Here is a 23,282-nt window from a genome sequence, read left to right as displayed (position 1 = left end):
ACTGTGAATGTATTTAATGTCACTTAATTGTACATGTTAAAATGGCAAATTTTATATTATGTATGTCTTATCACATTAAAAAAGGCAACAACGGGCCTCCCTGGTGGCGCAGTGGTTAAGAGTCCGCCTGCCGATGCAGGGGATACGGGTTCGTGCCCCGGTCTGGGAGGATCCCATATGCCGCGGAGCGGCTGGGCCTGTGAGCCATGGCCGCTGGGCCTGCGCATCCGGAGCCTGTGCTCCGCAACGGGAGAGGCCACAACAGTGAGAGGCCCACATACCGCAAAAAGAAAAAAAAAAAAAAAAAAGGCAACAACAAAAAACTTCTAAAGAATATTTATAACAGTACTATATTATTCATAATAGCCAAAAAAGTAGAAACAATCCAAATGTCCATCATCTGATGAATAAGTAAAATGTGTATTCATACACTGGAATACTAAGCAATAGAAAGGAATGAAGTGTTGATAACATGCAACACGTGTGAACCTTGAAAATTATGCTCAGTGAAAGAAACCAGACACAAAGGCCACATATTATATGATTTCATTCACATGAAATGTCCAAAATAGGCAAATGTAAAGAGATAGAAAGTAGATCATTATGCCCTGGGGTGACAGGGGAGTAAGACGGATGCTAATGGATATGGGGTTTCTTTGGGGGTAATGAAAACACTCTAAACTTAGATCATGGTGATGACTGCTTAACTCTGGGAATATACTAAAACCAGTGAACTGTACACTTTAAATGGATGTATTTTTATGATTCATAAATTCCATCTCAATAAAAATGTTACAAAAAAGTAACTTCATTAGAAATAGTTTACAGACTCTTTTAATTTAGGGCTTTAAGAGGAAGCTTTTGTGTCAACCCTCATTTACTATTTCAATGAAGGGAGTGTATCACTATGAAGGGTCCAAGCCACACCTTAGCCTTGTTAAGGGGATAACAGCTTGCCTTGCCTCTTAACTTCTCAAATTGATGCTACTTGCTAACTACCGTGTGGGAAAGGAACAGACTCATAAACAGTTGCCATGGCAGCTCAATAGCAAAAGCATCAAGAATTAAGAATATAAAGGCTTAGAAACAATGTGTTACAGAGAAAATAATATAAAATTTAAAATCAGAAAACATGACACCAGATTCTATACACTTTTAACAGCTGTGTGACCTAAGATACCAACCCAGTTTCTTCACCTGTAGAACAGGGATAGTATCAGATACCATCCAATCAAAAGAGGTGGAGAGTATTTATACAGCACATGAATTATCTTCTGTTCTACTAGACTATCACTCCCACTCCTCTTTCATTCCATCTTAATGACTACACTTTGCCTGAATTTGTCCTTTCCAGCTTTATTTTTCAGGACGGTCTCCATACAAGACTCCGCAGGCATTGAAGATTCACTGTTTCCCCAAAAAGAAGTGTGTCAGACAGTGAGTTGCTGTTCACATGAACCACTGCTGGGTACATGTGACACAAATCCTGAGGCACAAATGAGACAATAGTAAAATGTGGAAAAAACTAAAATTAGAAGACAAGCGAAAACACGAGTGTAGGCATACTAAGTAACTCTTCATTTAAGTCAAGATTAAATCTTTAAAGGCAAAGTAAGCACTCAATAAGTTTTTTTCAATAGAAAGCATACATATGAAATAATGAAGTAGCCCTAGAATTAAGCAATTAGCAATCATTCCCAGCAACTTATTAGATGGCCTGTATGACTTCCCCTAGCCTATTCAACTTCAAAATAGACTCTTGTCACCCAAAAGCATACTGAGATAAATTGCTAAAACACTTAAGACAGAATGTTTTCTGGGTTGGAAACAAATCGTTTTAATTCATCAAGCTTCTCAGTCTACCAAGTAAGCTAAGTCAAATTCACTAGTTTTCAAAATTCTTTAAAATCCAATCCTTTCCTGTAATTATTTAAAAAATCAAAAATTATAGTTCAAAAAGACCACTTAGGACCTAGAATATACATAATCACCTAAGCTTAAATGCAGAGTACAGAGAAACTAGAGAAAACCCAAATTACCAATTTTTTTAAAAATTAATTTTGTGTCTTAAAGTGGTCAGGATCTAAGATACATTATTATGTGATTAAAAGAAAAATACAAAAGCCGCATTACAGGGGAAATCAATAAAAGCCCAACACCTGCTGTGTAAACATCTTAAATGTGTTATTTCTACTGCAAAGGATATTGTTCAAACCTCTGACTGCTAGCAGTAGTATAGTCATCCCTCCGTATCGGTTGGAGATTGATTCCAGGACCCGCTGCAGATACCAAAAACCCAAAGATGCTCAAATCCCTTATATAAAATGCCATAGTACAGTCGGCCCTCTGTATTCCCGGGTTCCAAAACTACAGGTTCTACACTCCTGTATATGGAACTCAAGGATACAGAGGGGCTACTGTATTAAACAGAGCCAAGAGATAAAATGGACTCAGAACTCTTCACTGAAAGTATTCCTAGCATTCAAATATATAAAGAACAATATAGCCTATGATTATTCTCCTTTCCCCCAATATTTCCACATTTGCTTATTCAAAAGGTCCTACATGTGACCTCCCTTTCAAAAAGTCATCTCTCTCTTTCCCTTTACGGTTCAACGCCCTGCAAACTGTAGTCTCCACTCGCCTCCACGTCGTCTCTCCTCATTCACTCAAACCCTCCATTGCTCTAATAAAACTGCTCCAAGGAGTCATTAGTCATTTTTCCTGGTCCTCATCTTCTTCACATATTCTGCAAAGTTAGACTCTCTCATTAAAACACTCTGCCTTCAGTTTGCAGTACTTCTCCTGTAACTCTCTCTAACCCATGCTCTGAATTCTTTCCTCCCTAACAAAAGTATTCTTTTTTCAAATCTTCAATAAATATGTATTGAAGCACCTACTACATGCTAACCACTGTGTGAGGCACTGAAGATCTAGCAGTAAACAAAGCCGGTACTCTCATGTGGCTTACAGTCTAGCTGGCTCCTCCAAGGTTTTAGCCCAGGTCCTATTATCTAATCCCATTGAACAGAGATGGGAGCGGCTCTTTTAGAGCTGTAGTTCATTCCAATTTGTTTAGAATGTAAACCGCTGATGAGCACAGATTAAACAATGACAGGCCAGCTTGCTCATGTATACACATTATACCCAGGCACAAGCTTCTGATCAATTATTTAAAACTCAAAAGTAGCCAGCTAACTAGTCGTGAGCACCAGCAAATTGTGTAACAGTGACAAGTTGCACATGTTGAGTTGTGGTTTCATGACTTAATTTGTGCCATCAGACTTCTGGTTATTTCTTAATGCCCAGGTCATGAGACATCAGCACCAAAACTTTGTCTGAACTTATTTTGCTACTATTGTTAGCACACTTGTTACAAATTACTACCAAACCAAAACTCCCTACTTTGTTCCTGAATATTTTGTGTGACATTTGTTTGAAATGGAAATAGCAGAACTTTGTTACAGATTTACTTGTACAGTAGATATGGATGGAGTTGACCATAATATGTATTATGCAACTTATTTTTAAATACCAATCTCAAATTATCAAAGCATTCTAACAGCAAATAGTATGATGGCACATTTGGAAATGACCGTGACACCTTACAGTCCATGAGAGCACAATTTGTTAACTGTGAAACCTTGAAGTTATCTGGATTCTTGTCAGACACACTTGCTACAGTATTTTAACAAAATGTATATTTGAATGCCAAGGGGAAAAACACCCCATCCACGAGCTTGAAAAAAAAAAAAAAAAAAAGTGAAACTGTGTATCAGGATTAGAGCCACAAAAGCAGCTTTGGGAGACTCCCCTATCAAATACTGTAATCCTCTGCAGAATGTGTGTTTAACTAGGATCTTGGCCAAGTAAAAAAGGTGCTAAATCTAGTCCTCTTGGCTTGAGAGGACAAACAAACATGATAGCTACAATATTTCAGCACTGTGCAATAGGCGAAGGAGACAGTGATCACAGACTGCTTTGTAAACTACTAAAATTAACTACAGTACAAATGGACCAGATGCTTTAAATTTTCATAAACTTATTTTTGATCCATAATCCACGTAGATCAAACTGCACCAATGGTATACCTTCCTCTGCTAAGAAAAAACTCAGGAATTTTTGTGTAAGCATTAAAAAAAAAAAAAAGCTGCTTATAACTTTACCATATGTGTAATGTTGCAATGCATTTGCTGTAAGACTTGGCTTACAAAATGGAAGAATATCTCTCTACTAATGAGTAGTTAACTTTAGAGAGTGTTCTAAATCCTTTTCCTCTTCCATGCTTCCCCAAAATAAAAAGTCCCCAACACACTGTTCTTTACTATACATATAAGGTGACTTTCTAGCACTTTTAAGGCACAAAGAAATGCATCAGCGTCTTTCCCCTCACCCCCCAACCAAAGCACTAGTTTATCTGGAAACTGAAAATAGTGTATACCTTTTGCTTCAAAGAAAGAATGGGATGAAAACAGCACAAGTCAACACGAAACAGCAAATTACCTGTTTCTATTACAAATTTCCACTTTACTCAAAATGTAATGAGAAAAGAAATACCCCCAATATTCCTTTTCTTGAAACCATCATTTTGGAAGATAAAGGAACAATTATTGCAAATGAGCTGACAATATTTGCAACATTTGGGCAATTCTTTCCAAAGGTACTTTACCTATGGAGATCATAGCTTGGCAAAGAAATACATAACGGATTTATTTTTTAAACCTGAATTCCAACATTAGTGACAACTTATTCAATAAAATAGGCTCTCATTTATTTTCATGTCAGTGGTTAAATCTAAATGGAATCTACAAAATAAGCTCAAGAATGTTTGGTATTCAGCTGCACACCCATATGAGATGAATACATCCTTCTATGCGTCACTTTTATACTTCAAAACAGAGACCAGAAACTCTTTAAAGAGGGACAATAACCACAAGCAAGCTATTTTAAAAGCAAGTTTCTTATTTCTCCAACATCACTGAATAAAAACAATGAAAAAATTACTGAGGTGAGAGAGTTATTAAAACTGTGTAACTGTTTACATGTTCTAATTAAATACCACTACTGTGCTCTCACAAACTAAATAAGTAAATCAAAAATTATAATTTTAGGGCTTCCCTGGTGGCGCAGTGGTTGAGAGTTCGCCTGCCAATGCAGGGGACACAGGTTCGTGCCCCAGTCTGGGAAGATCCCACATGCCACAGAGCGGCTGGGCTCGTGAGCCATGGCCGCTGGGCCTGCACGTCCGGAGCCTGTGCTCCGCAACGGGAGAGGCCACAACTGTGAGAGGCCCGTGTACTGCAAAAAAAAAAAAAAAAATTATAATTTTACTTCCATAAACGATACATATACATATAATTGTATTGCTTATATATCTACATATATTTAATATATAACTTATTACATAAATACATTTAAATATATAACATATTATATAACCTAGATATTTTGTAACCATAATATCTTTTAAATTTTATTTATTTATTTATTTATGGCTGTGTTGGGTCTTCGTTGCTGCGTGCAGGCTTTCTCTCATTGCAGTGAGAGGGGGCTACTCTTCGTTGCAGTGCATGGGCTTTTCCTTGCAGTGGCTCCTCTTGTTGCAGAGCACAGGCCCTAGGGCACGCAGGCTCTAGAGTGCAGGCTCAGCAGTTGTGGCGCATGCGCTTAGTTGCTCTGCGGCATGTGGGATCATCCCAGACCAGGGCTCGAACCTGTGTCTCCTGCATTGGCAGGCGGATTCTTAACCACTGCTCCACCAGGGAAGTCCCTGTAACCATAATATCTTAAGATAAAAAACTAATCTATTTAAGTGATTTTTGGCAAGAGATATGAGGACACATTATGAAAACCATAGAGATATAAAGTTACAGTATATAATGCTCTGTATCATATCCCACCATATCAAGCATGAATTGTCCCTTCCTGTGGATGCAAGAACAATAATGTGTTTCACAGCTCATGCATATCCTTAGAGCCTTGTAAAGTGCCACAGAAAATACACACCATATGTTGAACAAAGCACAACTTTGCATATTGTATGTTTCAAAACACATGGCTGATTGAGTATAGGATTAGCATATTTTTAACTGGGTTCTCTCTAGCTATCTGTTAAAGTATTTGTGAACTATATACTGTACACGCAATCAACTTTAGAAAGAGCCTGTACAGGGCTTAAAGAGCCATGAGTTTAAGTCCCAGATTTTCCACTCACTGAGTCTACTGTCTAACCTCCCTATGCCTGTTCTCTCATCTCTAACAAGGAAAGGAAAATAATTCATAATTTCCCTTCTTCATAGAATTGTTCTAAGAGCCAAAATGAGATAGTATACAAAGGATAAAGCTCTACGTAAACATAGTATTTTCTTATATCTTCTTAGCGAAATTATTAAATACCACCATAGCAACTAGTTTTATGTAACAACTGCTTTAAAGTAAGGAAAGCACACGCTACAGCATTCCCACCCAACTACGAAATGCTATGTCAGCTTAAGGATAAGAAAAAACTCCTTTAACCTTCGAGAAGAAGGAAGATGTGAAACAAATGATTGAATTAGTCATCATTTTCTCAACTCAGGTCAAAAGGTAAGACAGACCCTTAAAAACAAATATACATTAAATTTCAGGAAATAGGTTTTTTTTAATTGGCTCTTACTGCTCTTGAATTTCCACAAACAACAATTTGCTCTTATGAACCTAACATATGGGACTGATTTGTTTTCCATGTGTAATTCTCAATATCTAAATAAGTCACTTCAAGCATTGTCCCTTTTCAAGCTGTATAATCCTATTCTACTCTACTGAAGCATGTAATTTCCAACAACACAAGTACTTAAGTATCTTCAGAAGATATCTTCATGTATCTATTCCTAGGGCTAAAATGATGAAAAACTGAAGTGCCCAAGAATGTCAGAACAATGCACAGTTCTGGTTTTAAATGTTTCAAATTTTTTCTACAACACTACATAGCAGCTTGAATATAACCAGTATTTAGTTAATGTTTGCTGAATGAATTAGAATGCTTTGCCTCTATTTTGCTTTTTGATACGTGGGGCGGGGCGGGGGGGGGCACTGTCTTTCGTTTATACCAAGTAGGATCCACATTTCACCATAAGCAGCAGAAAAGATTTGCCAAACATACTTTATCGATTCTGTTCAGAAGACGCCTACTCATGAGTTGGCTGTGTATCACAGTACACTTAACTAGTGCTCCAGAATTACCTGAATTGCCTCACTGTACTCAGGGAATGCACCTGTATTCTCAGCAGTGAGTACAAATAGAAATAAATTAATTGAATACGTTTCTTTAGTGTGCAAAAACCAATTACTAACTCTTACCTGCGGATATTAAAACATCTACAGGAACAAAATCCTAAAAGTGAATTATTATTTAGGAATTACCTCTAAAAACAGTAAAATCTGAATTATAATAATAACATTAATGTAAATACTATAACAAAATAAGTCTTAATTTCTAATTTTTGTCTACCCTCTACTTACAGTTTACAAAATCAAACAGTTGTCACTTAAAAACTCCTAATTCCAGCCAGTAAGGTTCATTTTCTCTTCATTTTTCGTAAGGTAATATCTAGTCTTGCTAGAACTACAAGCTACCAATATTCTTCTTAAGCAATGGGTTACATTCTCTTTCATATTAAATGTATTTCTTTATTGATTTTATCATGTCTGAAACTGCAATCACCTGCTCCCTAAGTGACACTTTAAATCTCTATTTCAATGCTTATGAAATGGAAAGCACCGAGAGTACTATTCACAAAGTGCACAAAACTTTGAAAAAGACCCCATTATTCTCAAAACAATTCCTATTCACATTTCAAATTACAACAATAGAAGCTTCTTTATGGAACTGATATTTCTACAATTTTAATAGAAGTTTAGCAACAATTTAAGAAAAGTTGTACAAAAAAATTTAACTAAGCAAACTCAGAATACCAACAGTTGTTGTACAATCAATGTGTACACCAAAAAGAAAATTTTCTTTAATCATGACTTTAGATCTTAAGGAGTTATTTCAGAAAGAAAGTCTCAGAAAATGAAAGCCTCAATTTCAAAGCTAGTTTCTTCAATACCAAGAAGAATAATGACCAATCTTTAGACTGTAATAATTTAACATTTCTTTTATTTTCAAACCTGTAGCTTATACTAACTTTTTAATTAAACTTAAATCATTTCAAACTGTAAACATTTTTACAAGGATTTCTCCATGCCCTCTGAGCTTACATGGCTGCAATTTCAGAAAGTTTGAGAGCTGAGGCAGTTTCTGATAACCCTGGTTTTCCATAAAAAATGAGCATTACACCAGCAGACAATTACACAGCTCACAAAAACAATGGAGTCAGAAAATTTATATGAATTGACAGCTTGGTATATTACTGCACATGATTTTACAAAAGTCTGTATTCATTCATGCACACATTCAGACAATAAACATTTACTGAGCCACCTGCCATCAGCACTGCCCACGAGAAGTTCACTAGCTAAAGAGCAATGATAAATCATGTAGTCAGATAAATTATAGTATAATTATGTAATATATATAGTATAATGTATTAGGTGATACACTATAACATACAGAGACATAACATACATACAGATATTCCTCTAACCAACTCATTCGGAGATACACATCATCTAGAACCTTGATAACTAGAGTATGGTCCATGAACCAGAAATGCCATCACCCAGTGGCTGGTCAGTCAGAAATATGGAATCTCGGGTCCCAAGCAAATCTACTGAATCAGAATCTGCATTTTAACACGCTCTCCAGGTAACCCTAATGCACATTTAACTTTTGAGAAACAATGATCTAGAACATAATTGAAAAACAGTAAATAAGTAAAAGTGCCATCTTGTACTTTTAAGCTCTTCAGGCCCCATCCTGAGCCTTTTTACAAATGAATAGATAATTTAACAAGTTCAGCTACTTACCTTCACAGATCAGGAACAAACTGGGAGATACCACTGACAACAAAGAAAGAAAACAGGAAAAACTAATAAAAAGCAATCTCAAAAAGGGATGGCTATAGGGGACCATTTAAACAGCAACAATCTACCCTTTCTGCCTAAATAGGCCCAAAAGGTGTCAGTGTGTTACAAAAGTATAACAGTTATTGATGTTCTTAAATGTGTCTCCTCTAACTAGACCACAAATTCCTTGAGGACAGGGACCTAGTTTTATTCTTATACACTTACATTGTAAACGGAATGACCCTAAATCATTAAGATGAGTTTGGTTAGGCAATGAGATGTATAATACATTTCAGAAAAAATTCTATCTAAAAAAATTACAGGGCTTCCCTGGTGGCGCAGTGGTTGAGAGTCCGCCTGCCGATGCAGGGGATACGGGTTCGTGCCCCGGTCCGGGAAGATCCCACATGCCGCGGAGCGGCTGGGCCCGTGAGCCATGGCCGCTGAGCCTGCGCGTCCGGAGCCTGTGCTCCGCAACGGGAGAGGCCACAACAGCAAGAGGCCCGCGTACCGCAAAAAAAAAAAAAAAAAAACTACAATAAAAATGTCACAGCATTTTTTTTTTTAAAAAGAATAAAGCCTCTCCATTCTATAACAACCCAATCAACAAGCACTCTAAGAACAGAGGCTTTACTGAACTTGTGGCTCCAAATCCAAATCTTTTCTGACTCTATTCAAACTCACTTCTAGGGGACCAGTGCGTGGAGTGAGGTAGAGAAACAGATTAGAAGAGAATGGAGGGAGAATAAAAATCAGAGAACACTCAGGGTTCCTCCACTCGTGAAAATAAAAAGAGAAAAATGGGAAGCCTCACCAAAGATACCGAAACGCCAGAAGAGAAAAAATATTACCTCTAGCAACCATTCACTCCATGGTCCTTGCCCCTGTAAACCAGACACCTGCTCACAATCCTCCTAACCTAAAAACTTAAAGACACCTTAGCTCTAGAAACACTTCCCCTTGTGGCCTGCAATCAGCTATTACAGCCAGTTTATAATACAACAAATTCACTCTTCCAAAACAGCAAATTTCATGATGTTCTAGTCATTACGCTCCAAACAAATCATTAGTTTTCTTGCCTATGTCCTTGCTCATGCTATTACTTCATAGAGAACTTTCTGCTCTGTTAATCTGACCCTGCATGTTAGCCACCAGCCATGTGTGGCTACTTAACATTTGAAATGTGGCTAAACCAGACAGAGATGTATGATAAATGTAAAATATACATCGAATTTTAAGACTTGGTACAAAAAAGATGTAACCGTATTGTTTTTTTAACAATGACTACATGTTGAAATAATATTTTGGATATATTCAATTAAATAAAATAGATAAAATTAATTTCACCTGTTTCTTTTTAATGTGGCTACTAGAAAATTTAAATTACATATGTGGTACACATTACACTTCTATTGGACAGTGCTGGTCTAGATCCTACTCATTCTTCAAGGCCTAATTCAAACACCTCCAGCCCCGTAAAACTTTCCCCAATGACTCCAAGTGGACATGGTTTCTGTCTCCCTGAATTTCTTTTTTTTTTTTTTTTTTTTTTGCAGTATGTGGGCCTCTCACTGTTGTGGCCTCTCCCGTTGCGGAGCACAGGCTCCGGACGCGCAGGCCCAACGGCCATGGCTCACGGGCCTAGCCGCTCCGTGGCATGCAGGATCCTCCCGGATCGGGGCACGAACCCGCGTCCCCTGCATCGGCAGGCGGACTCTCAACCACTGCGCCACCAGGGAAGCCCTCCCTGAACTTTCATATCACTTTTCTTCACACTCCCAAAGAACCAGAGCAATTTTACCTTCTTAGTGAGTGTTCCTATTACAGCTCCCCAACTCCAAGATAAGCAAATCAAGAAAAGAAACTACATCTAGGTCACGTAAATTTTCACCCTACACCTTGGAGAGTGCATGTACTAAGTTGATGCTTGATGTCTGCTAATTGAGAGTTGAACTTCTCAATTACTGTATTATCTATCCCTTTCACCGATTTCCATTTCTTCCTGAGGAATTAAACTCCATGTCTACAAATGTACTGGATTATAATTAGACAGAGTGCCAGTGAGCTGTACATATATGATGAACAAGCAGATCTAAAACTATCTAATACCAGTAGTCAATACACTTACATCAACTGTAAAAATTCGACAAGCCTCTAAAGGTTCCACTTTTTTTTTTTATGATACTGTCCCTAAAAGTGTATTGTGAAGATCAACTAATTCAAATGTAGGAGACTTTCCCAGAGATTAACGACACTGAGTGACTAAAGTCTACCAAAAATTGTCCGAGATCCTCCCACAACCCTGAGAATAGATCAGGTAAGCATACAAAGGCTTGAGTAAAGCAAGAGCAGTGTCTTATATCGCACCCAAAGCTCTGAAATCGAGCTGTGAGGAAAGTGATAGGAAGGGAAAAAAGGGCTTGTGTGCAAGAGACGAAGGGTGTTAACTATTGGAACGCGAAACGAGAAATAAAACCTAGCACAAAAAATGTCTGAATTATGTGGGAGGGATCCTCCCTGCGTGAATCTCTCAACCTCTGAACCCTGAGGCAAAGATCGCGGTGATCATTTCAAGTGGTCTTTTCTTCAAATGGTATTCCACTGCCTGAGATCTGCATCCGCAAATCTTCCTTCCTCACCAGCCTATTCTGACTCCCCGGGCCAGGAATTACGGCCAAACCCAACCCTGAAGCCACCCTTCTCCAGCACAGTCTGGAAACCGTCGGATGAACCGGGAGGGCCGAACTGAGACCCAGCAGCTGGACGACACCCCTCTCCCTTCGAGTCCGGGCTTAACCCCTTGGGCAGGACTGGGCTGGCAGAGGAGAGCCAGTAAGCAGAGGGGGCGGGGCAGGGCGCCGAACTTCGAGGACGGGTCTTCCCGTTCCATGCCGGCACCTGCCGGTGCCGCGGGGACCCGCAGGGTGGTGACAAGGCAGAACAGAAAGGCAGTGCAAAGCAGCCCGGGGCTTTCACTCACCAGCCGTCGCCGCCCGACGTTGGCAGTGGCAGGACCTCTTCTCCTTCCGCCATTGCTGTTGACGTCCACGTCACTTTGCCGAAAAGTGGACCCGGTGCCGAGGCCGAGTCAGACCCAATGTCGTAAAAGGTCCTCGGAAGTCTGGGACTCAGCTTCTGGAGAGGGAAGGGAAGAGGGAAGAGGCGACGATGCGAGGAACGCAACGTCACGACGTCCCGAGGGCGAAAGGTAACTTGGAGGAGGAGACGTGGACAGCCGGTGCCCCTCCAAAGACTATATGTCCCAGGATGCCGCGGGGCCCGGGCCGGGCGCAGTGGGCGGGGCTTGGCGAGGGCGTGCGTCCCAGTAGGAGGCCCTTGAGAGCGTCGCTTCTTGGCGTCCAGTTAGTGTCTCCTCTGCGTCTTGGCGTCCTGCTTAAAGTCATGTTTGACTGTCTTAAATAGTGGAGAGGCGAGGGGAGGTGGGAATTCTACAGGGAGGGTGGAGATAGGAGCATAGCCACATTTGGGCCATTTTCTAGTGCAACAGCTGTGTTTGAGAAAAGAGTGGGATGTAAGGAAAAGGCACGCTCACCCCTGTTTGTGGGGCGCGGTCAGAAGTACAAATGGAGGCCACGTACTTTATGTTTGAATACTTTAAAAGTTTTTTTTTTTAAGCTAAATAGTAAAGGAAATATGTTCTAACCTCCCACCTTTATAAGCATATCTTTCTAACAACATAGAAGGTCAAGTCCAAATTTAGAATTCTAGAACTCTGGATTTCCAAGCAGGGAGAGCTGCCATGTTTCTTCTCTTCCCACCCTACTTCCCCTTCACTCCACGTGGGTGGACTCCTCGGCCTCCACATCCAAACTCGGTGTCTACCATCACCAGCAAAGCACCGGCTTTTTGTTTCCCCTTGACCATCCCTGGGCCTAGGGCTGAGCACAGGGTTCAGGAAGACGGACCTAGGGAAATGCTTTTGTAAGCCCTGGACCTAATGCTGATGAAGTAGAGCCACGTGTAACAATATGGATTAATCTGGAAAATATGATGTTAAATGAACAAGACATTGTGGAAGGGTAGGTAAAGTATGGTGTCATTTATATTTGGCTTTAAAAATAGGCAGCACAATATACATTTTTATAGAATGTATGTGCTTTTTAAAAATGCGCAAGAATGATATATAGAAAAATTGGAATGGCAGTTCTCAAAGATAAACAAAACCAGACATTAGTTAAGTAGTGAAAACAGATGTTATTCAGAAACTACGGACAGTAGGGGAATGGGCTGTTCCATTCTGATTTGTGCAGAAGTGATTAGGGGTTTTAAAGGGAGAAAGAGGGAGCAGGGAGAGCGAGACTCAGAGTCAGACAAGTGAAAAATTACAAAGCATTGGTCAGTGTAATTGTGATTAGACCAGCTGTGTCTGCTAGCTGGCAATTTTCGAGGTCAGGATTCTTCCCTCCCACAGAGCCTGAGAGACAGAGACCCTGCCCTTCTTGATGATTACATTTCAAAGGAATGGCTCTCAGGTCCTTGAGAAGGACACGTCTAAGTTGTAAGAGATACATATTCACAGATGTAAGCCCTTTGTAGTAAATGCTCCAAGAGACGTCAGTAACCTATCATCAGGTGTTGGCTAGATCAAACAGTAAACTCTCCTGGCAGCCATTGCACTTTCTCAATCAGGCATTTTAATGGGGTTCATTGGAGGCCAGGGTCATCCCAGGGACACAGCCTAAAATTGCTAAAAACCATGCTAGAGTTTGATCAAGTCTCTTAGTGCAAGGGTTTGGACAGAGCTGTTAGGTGCCCAAAGTTCTGCAGTTCTCACAGTTACATTTGTGGAAGGAGAGGAAATGGCTTCAATTATATTTTTAATATTTTGTTTCTAAAGAGCTGAGAAATGGCTACATAGGTGTTCAGTATTCTTTATAGAGTCTATGCTTTGGTATCTAAAATGTTTCATAATTTTAAAAACTATTTGACTAAATAAGCACAAAGCATAGTACAGCTCTTTCATTTACAACCAAAAACATGTTCATTCTCTTCCCAAAGGGGAGATAATACAGAGCCACATTATTGCACCTACTTCTAAGCCAAGGATCTCTGCATGATGTTCAGTCCTTCTATGGGGAAAATTTCTTTTAATATGGAGTGAGAGTTTACATGACAGCTATCAAAAAGAATAAAAGACATGAATCTAGGTCAAATTACCATCCTGATATTCAGGACCTCTGCTGGGTCTCTTCAATTGCTGTCAGTGGATTTTCAGAAGTTTTCTACAATGTTTTGTAAAACTGTTAATTCAGTGACATGACAAGCAGTTGTTCATTGATTAAGGTGATCATAACCCTCAATTGTAATTCATTCTCAGTGTAATTAAAACAGTGACTGCTTAATACTCCATGTGGTAAAAGTATTATTCCATTTAAAATATATCAAGTGTTTGCTTGTGTTTGATATCCAGGCTCCTGAGTTAGTGTAGACTCCGTAGTTGATGAGTTTTCTGGTAAGTCCTTCCTCTTCATTTGGATCCAGTTTGTCCACATTTTCCCCAACATGCCTCACTTCCTGAGGTGACAAGGATATCACTATGCCCAAAGAACATTTTATAGCTGGCTACAAGTTTTTATGGGTGTAACTTTCTGAGTATTTTTGTGCTTTAAAAAAAAATCTCAAAGTCCTGCCTTTTACCGGGATTGTTATGAGCTTTAAAAAATATAAGTATGGGATTACAAGTAGAATTTGTTAAATTCTAGTAGTAAATCTCTGCTTTAAAAAAAAATTTCAAGAGCTAGAGAGGTTTTATTATGAAATTATCTCCCTGTATTTTCTTTCTTTACTCTTTTCTCCTAATTATGAGAAGATTCCATCAATGACACTAGAAGCTCTCTCTGCTTTTATATATCTTTATATCTTTCTGGAACAGAGGAAGTTGGAATTTCTTTTTTCATAGACCTGGTGATGCTAATAGTGGTGACCATCTGGATCTGTGCACAATGCAGCCATTCCAAGATATGTCGTCAAGAAAGACACATCCTATCACCCACATAGGTTGTGTTATTGGCCTGCAATTCTGCAGCTATTTGTACTCCCGTGCCCAAATAGAAAAGTATGGTATTATTCTATATTATCCTTGGATAAAATCAAATTGCATTTTTATAAAGGGAAAATTAAAGTTTCTTGGTTTTGAATGAAACTGTAAAAAAAAAGAATATTTTTCATCTATTATTTGGTGTTGTGTGCCATATAACTATGTAATTATGTAGTTCATATTGTATTATATGTACTTAAGTCATATTATGACACAGTCTATTCTCAATAAATATTTGTTAAATGAACTGAAGATTTTTTTTGAAGTATTTTGGAATAGATGAAGTCATTCAGCTATATACAAACAGCTGGTTGGGATTGGGGGCAAGTGTTGAGCAAACAGTGATAAAAAAATATTTCTCCCTTATCCTTCAGTAGTTGTCTTTGCTAATTGAAGTTGACTCTTAATAGGTTATATAGATGGACCCAAAGTAAACATTTGGACAGGGATTGACCCATTCTTGGGTTTGGGATAGTTATGCTTTAACGTGGGAGCCTGTTTCACTCTTTCCTCATTCCAGATTTGTTTCCAAATGTTCAAGACAAAAGGGACAAAAGGCTCTTATTAGGGTTGAGTCGCTGCTGGTTAGAAACAGAGGTAGTAAACAGTATGTTAGCTGGAACTAGCCTTCATTTTAAAAACTTAACTTCTTGCTTTTTGTGAGTTCACACACTCACAATATGTAAACAGTATCTTTAGACAATGACTGTGCTATTCTTTACGTATGATCTGTCTCCATTCACCTCATACACTTATACTCACCCTTCCTTTTAGGCATATGTCTTTCCAAATAAAAGAGTTAGCAAGCAACCATCTAAGGTAATTGGATGAAATTGCATGATATATGCTTTTAATGATATGTGTAAAAAATACAGTTATGTGTTACAATTTCTATGAATATGTTATTTACAGACTGGTTTCTCTAATACCCATGCTAAATTGTACAGCTTATCCCACTCCTGGGCATATACCTGGACAAAACTATAATTCGAAAAGATACATGCACCCCTATGTTCATAGCAACACTATCCACAATAGCTAAAACATGGAAACAACCTAAATGTCCATCAATAGGTGAATGGATAAAGAAGATGTGGTACCGATATGCAATGGAATACTACTCAGCCATAAAAAAGAATGAAATAATGCCATTTGCAGCAACATGGATGCAACTAGAGATTATCATACTGAAGTACGTCAGAAAGAAAAAGACAAATACATATGATATCACTTGTATGTGGAATCTAAAATATGGCACAAATGAACCTATCTACGAAACAGAGAGACTCACAGACATAGAGATCAGACTTGTGGTTGCCAAGGGGGAGGCAGGGAGGGAGAGAGATGGACTGGGAGTTCTGGGTTGGTAGATGCAAACCATTACATTTAGAATGGATAAACAACAAGGTCCTACTGTACAGCACAGGGAACTATATCCAATCTCCTGGGATAAACCATAATGGAAAAGAATATAAAAAAAGAATGTCCATATTTGTATAACTGAGTCACTGTGCTGTACAGCAGAGATTAACACAACATTGTTAAGTCAACTACACTTCAATTTAAAAAAAAAGAAAAAGAAATAAATTGTACAGCTTATCACTGTCATTACTACATTCCAAATTCACATAAGAAGAATTAAAACATTAAGTAAAAAGAATTCTTAGGATATAATGAATATGAAAATGACCACAGAAACAAAAGCATTTAAAACATTTAGATGAAGAATTTCTTCTCTATAATTTTGCTCACACTTTTTTCTAGACAATATCAACTACTTCTGTGTTGTTAATTTCCATCTGTAACCTAACTCCTAAATCTGTATTTCCAACCCTGGCCTTTTATAGTTTGCATCTATGAATCTAGCCATCTCCTGGGAGCTTGCACTTGGATGACCCACAAACACTCCAAACACAATATTTCTAAAACCAAACTCATTATGTCTACCTGCTCCCCAGTCCATTCCATTTCTATAGAGGTAAATGGTTTTATTATATATCTAGTCATCTAAGCCAGAAACTTGGGAATTATTCTAGCTTTCTTTCCTTCTTATTTCCCATGGGTCATCATGGACCTATGCATATTTTCCTCCCTAGGCATTTTTCAAGTCAGGTCGTTCTTCACCACCCCCGCAGTTTTTCTCTTGCTTTTGCTCCTCATTTTGTTTTGCATGAAGGGAGTCCTTAATTAGTCTCCAACCTCCTGCCACTCTCTTCCCCAAAGAGTCAACACAGGCTCTACACTAGGGGTTCAAACTGGCAGCCCTCAGGCTAGATTTACTTAGCAATTTTTATTCTCTTGTCATTTTTTTTTTTCTTTCTTTTTGCGGTATGCGGGCCTCTCACTGTTGTGGCCTCTCCCGTTGCGGAGCACAGGCTCCGGATGCACAGGCCCAGCGGCCATGGCTCACGGGCCCAGCCGCTCCGCGGCATATGGGATCCTCCCAGACCGGGGCACGAACCCGTATCCCCTGCATCGGCAGGCGGACTCTCAACCACTGCGCCACCAGGGAGGCCCTCTCTTGTCATTTTTTTTTTTTTTTTTTTTTTTTTTTTTTTTTTTTTTTGCGGTATGCGGGCCTCTCACTGCTGTGGCCTCCCCCGTTGCGGAGCACAGGCTCCGGACGCGCAGGCTCCGGACGCGCAGGCTCAGCGGCCATGGCCCACGGGCCCAGCCGCTCCGCGGCATATGGGATCCTCCCAGACCGGGGCACGAACCCGTATCCCCTGCATCGGCAGGCGGACTCTCAACCACTTGCGCCACCAGGGAGGCCCTCTTGTCATTTTTAATCACTTGAATACCTTTATACACTTTTCAGTTTGTCTCCTCCACCATTCCCCACCACTTTGGACCCGCCCCCAATTTACACATTTTTTATTTGCTTGACCCTCAGAGGTATTTGTATTTGTGCCTCTTGTTGCATATTTCTAAAATGGAAGTTTGCCTAAAATCCTTCAATTGCCCATTATCCCCTATAAAGAATGTCTAAATTCTTTATCATGGATACAATACTCTCAGAATCTTGAGTACTTTCCCATCTTCCCTTTTAACATATGCTTCAGCCATTCTATATTTTTTAAGTCAGTTGCTTGATTTTTAAAAAATATTTATTTGGCTGCGCCGGGTCTTAGTTGCGGCACACGGGATCCTTAGTTGTGGCATGCGAAATCTTTCTTCTTTTAGCTGCGGCATGCGGGATTAGTTCCCTCACCAGGGATCGAACCCAGGCCCCCTGCATTGGGAGTGTGGAGTCTTAACTGCTGGACCACCAGGGAAGTCCCTCAGCCATTCTATATTTACAGGCCCCAGATACGCCCTGCTGCTCCATGACTTTATGTCTTTGTTGAGACTTGCTTCCTCTGCTTTGTTACATTCTAACTTCCTTCAACTGGTTACACTTAGCCATATGGCTTGAGCAACATTTTCTTTGTAACCCTCTCTCTCAAGCAGAATTATTCATTCCTGCCTTTTGCTATCACTTCCCCTTAAATATTCCTCAAAATTATATGCTTATATATTTGTTTTCTCTGCTAGACCTGATATCCTTGGGACCAGCTTAATATGTCTTTACATTTCTAGTGCCTAGCACAGTACTTGATACATAGCTGTAATCTGCTGTATGAGTAAATGGATGAATGGACTGTGTGCATGTGTGTGTGTGTGTGTGTGTACATGTGTAACATTATTACTGCAAACGCTTATAGACCATTTACCATGTCCTAGGCATTGTTCTAAGCACTTCTGTTAACTCATTCAATCCTCCCAACAACCCTATGAATTAGTAATGAATAAATATGAAATCTGAAATCAAGTTAGATCAAATAGGCAAGTAGTTTTCTATCATGATTTAAGAAGCATTTCTTTAGAAGTAGAAATGATTGTCATGTTTGTATTAAATTAAAAAAAATAAGTTAATGAAGACACACAAAAGAAGAAGAAGAGGGCGGACATTACTTCAGGGTCCTTATACATCACAAGTAGGTGCAATTGCTCAATTGAGTGTTTCTGCTTCTGCTTAATGAAATCCTTCCTGGGAGAGGCAAAATCTTGTGTCATCATTTCTAACCTGAAGCAAATTAATTTCTTCCTGCCATAAAAACATTATTATTTTTTAAATCTTTGATTTGTATAAAGCATTTGGTGATAATCTGTGAGCAGAGACAAAGCCTATATCCACAGATAATGATACTGCTTCAATTTTGTCTAGTCACAGTCTTTACAATGTCCTAAGAGGCTCTACATAATCTGCAACCCCAGTGTTCCCTCCATCTGGAAATCTCTTCGCCCAGATATATTTAGGCTCAGTGGGTAGATAGTGTTCAGGTAGGCAGAGATAAGGAAAAGAACTTCAGGGAGGGACTGACAAGATCAAATGCAGAAAAGCACCAGGCATGTTGGTGGTTCAGAGAGTAGGCCAGTGATGGGAGAGACAGTTCAGCCAGGATCTGGCAGGGAATGGAGAGCAACTGAAGGTTCTCAAATATTAGAGGACTCTATGACCCAAGGACAGTTTTACAAAGATGAACAGTTGGATTGAAGGTAGAAGAGATCAGAGACAGGGAGGTCAGCCAGGGGCCAGTAAGATCCTAAACTGGGATATTAGCCATAGAGCTAGAAAAAAGTAATAAAAATGAGAAAGATTGTGGGAAGAGAAAGATTATGAGAGACCGAATTCCTGATCAAAAGAAGGGCTGTGTGGTCCTGATGGCAGTAGCCACAGCAGGAGCAGAGCCCTCAGGAGGGATCTGTTGTGGATAGAGGTTTGATGGAAACGGGATATATTAGGCAGTTGGAAATAGGGCTGTGGCCCAGAAAATGGACTAGGTCTAAGGATACAAATCCTGTAAAATTCTGATTCTGGTTCTTTCTGTAGGATGAGAGGTGACCAATCAGGAGACAGAGACTGGCAATGGGCACTCTCACATGCCACTATAGGAAGTGAATTTGTGCAAATGTTTTTGGATTAGAATTTGGAAATACTCATCAACATCTAAAGTATATGTACCTTTTGAAATATTCTCTGTAGAATTTATCTTACAGAGATATTTGCACAATTGAGCAAGAGTATATACAAGGATGCTCATTGATGTACTGTTTGGCTTGTAATGGCAAAAAAAATTGGAGTCAACTTAATTGTCCATCATTGGATGGTACCTCTATATGATGAAATACTATGTTGCTGTTAAATATAATAGAATGAGGTAAAGCTATATATAATGACACAGAAAGGTGTCTACCATGTATTAAGCAAAAAAAACCAAGTTGTAGATGTGTTAATTAACTAGACGGGAGGAATCTTTTCACAATGAATAAGTATATCAAATCATCACCATGTACACTTTATTGTTTTCATGTACACTTTAAATATCTTTCCATTTTGTCAATTATACCTCAATAAAGCTGAACATTTTTCAATTAAAAAAACCTCTTAGGGGGCTTCCCTGGTGGCGCAGTGGTTGAGAGTCCGCCTGCCGATGCAGGGGACACGGGTTCGTGCCCCAGTCCAGGAGGATCCCACGTGCCACGGAGCGGCTGGGCCTGTGAGCCATGGCCGCTGAGCCTGCGCGTCCGGAGCCTGTGCTCCACAGCGGGAGAGGCCACAACAGTGAGAGGCCCGCGTACCGCAAAAAAAAAAAAAAAGAAAGAAAAAAAAAACCTCTTAAAATTCCCCTCCCACCCCATGACTACTAACAGAAGAGTTCAGTTGGTGCATGTTCTGGTTCTACCTAGCCTTGAAAAGCTGGGTCCAACAGCAAGTCACTTCTCCATCCCCCAGGAATTGTGTTAACCATTTTATTTATTTTTAAATAAAACAAAAGGGTGGGGAGAAAAGCAAGTTGAAAAATGGTGTGTCTAATATAATTCCACTTTTCAAAAAAAGTGAGATATATATTTGGACAAGCACACAGAAAGGTCTAAAAGAATATGTGGAATTGTTAACTGTGAGTTTAGGTTGGGCTCGACTTAAGCAGACATTGACCTTCTACAGCTATAAATTGTTAGACGTTTTTTCCACTGAGCATGTATTATTTGTAATAAGAATAAAAGTTTGGAATTTTACAAAAAAACACTTTCAGACTTTCTTAAGGAGGTCATTCAGTCACTGGAACTAAAGGTGAGATAAAAGTAGGTCAAAGCAAGGCAGGAAAACGTGCGGTGGACTGAGTATGTGAAAGTGGTACATGGTGTGTATGTATTGATATATGAAAACGAGCAGACGGGCCCTGCCTGGTTTGGCACCTCCTGAACATTCTAGTCCCCTTTCACAGCACCTTCCCCTCCCCCTTACACCAGCCTCCTCTCTGTTCCTTGAATAAGCCTTTCAACACATGGCCTCTGCACATGCTGTCTCTGCCCTGAAAAAATCCCCACCCCAAACACACAGCCTCCGACATGTACACACCTTTCTGTTACTTCACACCTCAGCTCAGTTGTCACTTCCTCAGAGAAGTGAGAGGGCAGCCTTTCAGAATACAGCAGGCCCCTTTGTTACATGTGTTTCTAAATACGCTACACGTGATTTGAATGGGAAAACAAGAAATTTAAAACGGGAAGGGAGAAGGACAGCAGAGAGTGACTAATGCTTTAATGGTATTCATGTTTTGAAACCTTTCTTCTTAATCTATGTTGTCTAGTCTACCTGCTTTTCCTACTTTTAAGTTTACTTGTGGTTCTTCTTAGATGTTTCCTATGCAGGGTGGTAAGAGAAGCCTGAAATCATTAATAGACTGTGAATTCCTGCAGTATCATTGTACAATTTCCCTTTGGACAAATTCCTTTCTGCACTCATATATTGAGCACTAAGTTCTGTTCGAGACCCCGGGTTCAATAACCTTATTTACCGCCCACCTTTCCTACTTTTTCCTCTTCTACTCTCTTATTCAGTGCAAGCTCAGTCCATCACTGTGATTTTCAATCTCATGAGCATTGGAATCACCTGAGGAGCTTTAAAAAAAATGTGGGAATTCACCCTCAGGGATTCTGATTCTGCTGGTCTAGGGTCAGACCCAAACACAGGGGTGTTCTGAAAGTTCGTTGGGTGATGCTAATGTGGGGGAAGCATTAAGTACCACTGGCTGAGATTAATCTTGAAACAGAAACTCTACTTGGAGAACTGGAGAACACCTGACTTATGGAAATCAAAGCCTGGGTGGTTCCAATGGCATTAATCTCTTAGATGGGGTCAGACTTGCTTTGTTCACAAAGGTAGAGGCTGAAGGCAGAAAGCATAAAAGGTGACAGCTGAAGCATCACCCTGAATTAAGGCTGATGACTTTGGACCAGAGCATTTGCTTGTAGGAAATAGTTTGATCACTTGTACAGCTAGATTAGGGGCAGGCATTCATGGAGAAGAGCAGATTAAATGCCTGTGGGGACCCATATTAGCTTTCAGGTTCTGTTCTCTGTTACTCATGTGTCTCAAAGACTTTCAGAACAAGCAAGTATTATTTTAGGAGATTAATGCATGGGGCACCTGAGGCCCTGGAAGTTTTAGGCCTCATTCTTCAGCACAGTCCATCTCCCAGGACACCTGACTCCCAAACACCAGAGGTTATCACCAGGTGTCCTGTCTGAAGCAGGACATCTGATTCCTAGTCTTGGCTTAGCCACTAATCACCACAGATGTGGCCTGCTTAAGTCACCTCTGCTCTCAGGGCCTCGGTTCCTTCAGATGAAGTTAAGTTGAACTATATGGTCTATCCAAACCCCCTTCAGCAGTAGCAAGTGACACTAGGTGGCACTCATGTAACTCCAGTGGGGAACGGTTGGAACATGTTGGCTGCCAGGCTCCTTCTGTCCCTTAAAAGACCCAAGGACATGATAAATGCAACTTGGGAAATAATGCAGTTTTAGGAAGACTGCTTGGGCTTCCTTTCACCAAGAAGAGTTTTTGAATCTGTGGATGTCTGTTGTGTTTTACCAGCTACTTTTACAATGTACTTTTGATTTCATATTCCTCTCCTTTTTACCATCTCAAATTTTAAAATACTGTAGAGAAAGCTATTTCCTATGGCTTAGCTACATTTGTAATCTTATCCAGACACACAGGCTTCTGTGACATAAGAGCATGTGGTATTACCTTAGCAAGTACCAAGTTCTCCCAGTCACATGCCACTACACGAGTAACTTCTAGGAGAGAGACCCACTGTCCCAGCACTGAACTTCAAGCAAATGAGATTCTTCCCTGCAATGAGTCGCCCCCGAACAGGGTGACCCAGACATGGCTTTTGTTCAA

General features: G+C 39.8%; 1 protein-coding gene across 2 annotated transcripts in view; it reads right to left on the bottom strand.

Moving 5' to 3' along the window:
- TBC1D23 (TBC1 domain family member 23) overlaps nucleotides 1–12,238 on the bottom strand; it is a 65,445-nt gene extending 53,207 nt beyond the window's left edge. For both annotated transcript variants that reach the window (XM_060098680.1, XM_060098681.1), the window contains exon 1: nucleotides 11,969–12,238. In XM_060098680.1, the coding sequence (XP_059954663.1) occupies nucleotides 11,969–12,021 (53 nt within the window). In that variant the 5' untranslated portion in view covers nucleotides 12,022–12,238. The remainder of the gene's footprint in view (nucleotides 1–11,968) is intronic.
- Between the last annotated feature and the right edge of the window lie 11,044 nt (nucleotides 12,239–23,282).

Source organism: Mesoplodon densirostris, chromosome 5 (assembly GCF_025265405.1).
Source record: "Mesoplodon densirostris isolate mMesDen1 chromosome 5, mMesDen1 primary haplotype, whole genome shotgun sequence".
Lineage (NCBI taxonomy): Eukaryota > Metazoa > Chordata > Mammalia > Artiodactyla > Ziphiidae > Mesoplodon > Mesoplodon densirostris.
This window is presented reverse-complemented; position numbering and strand designations above follow the sequence as displayed.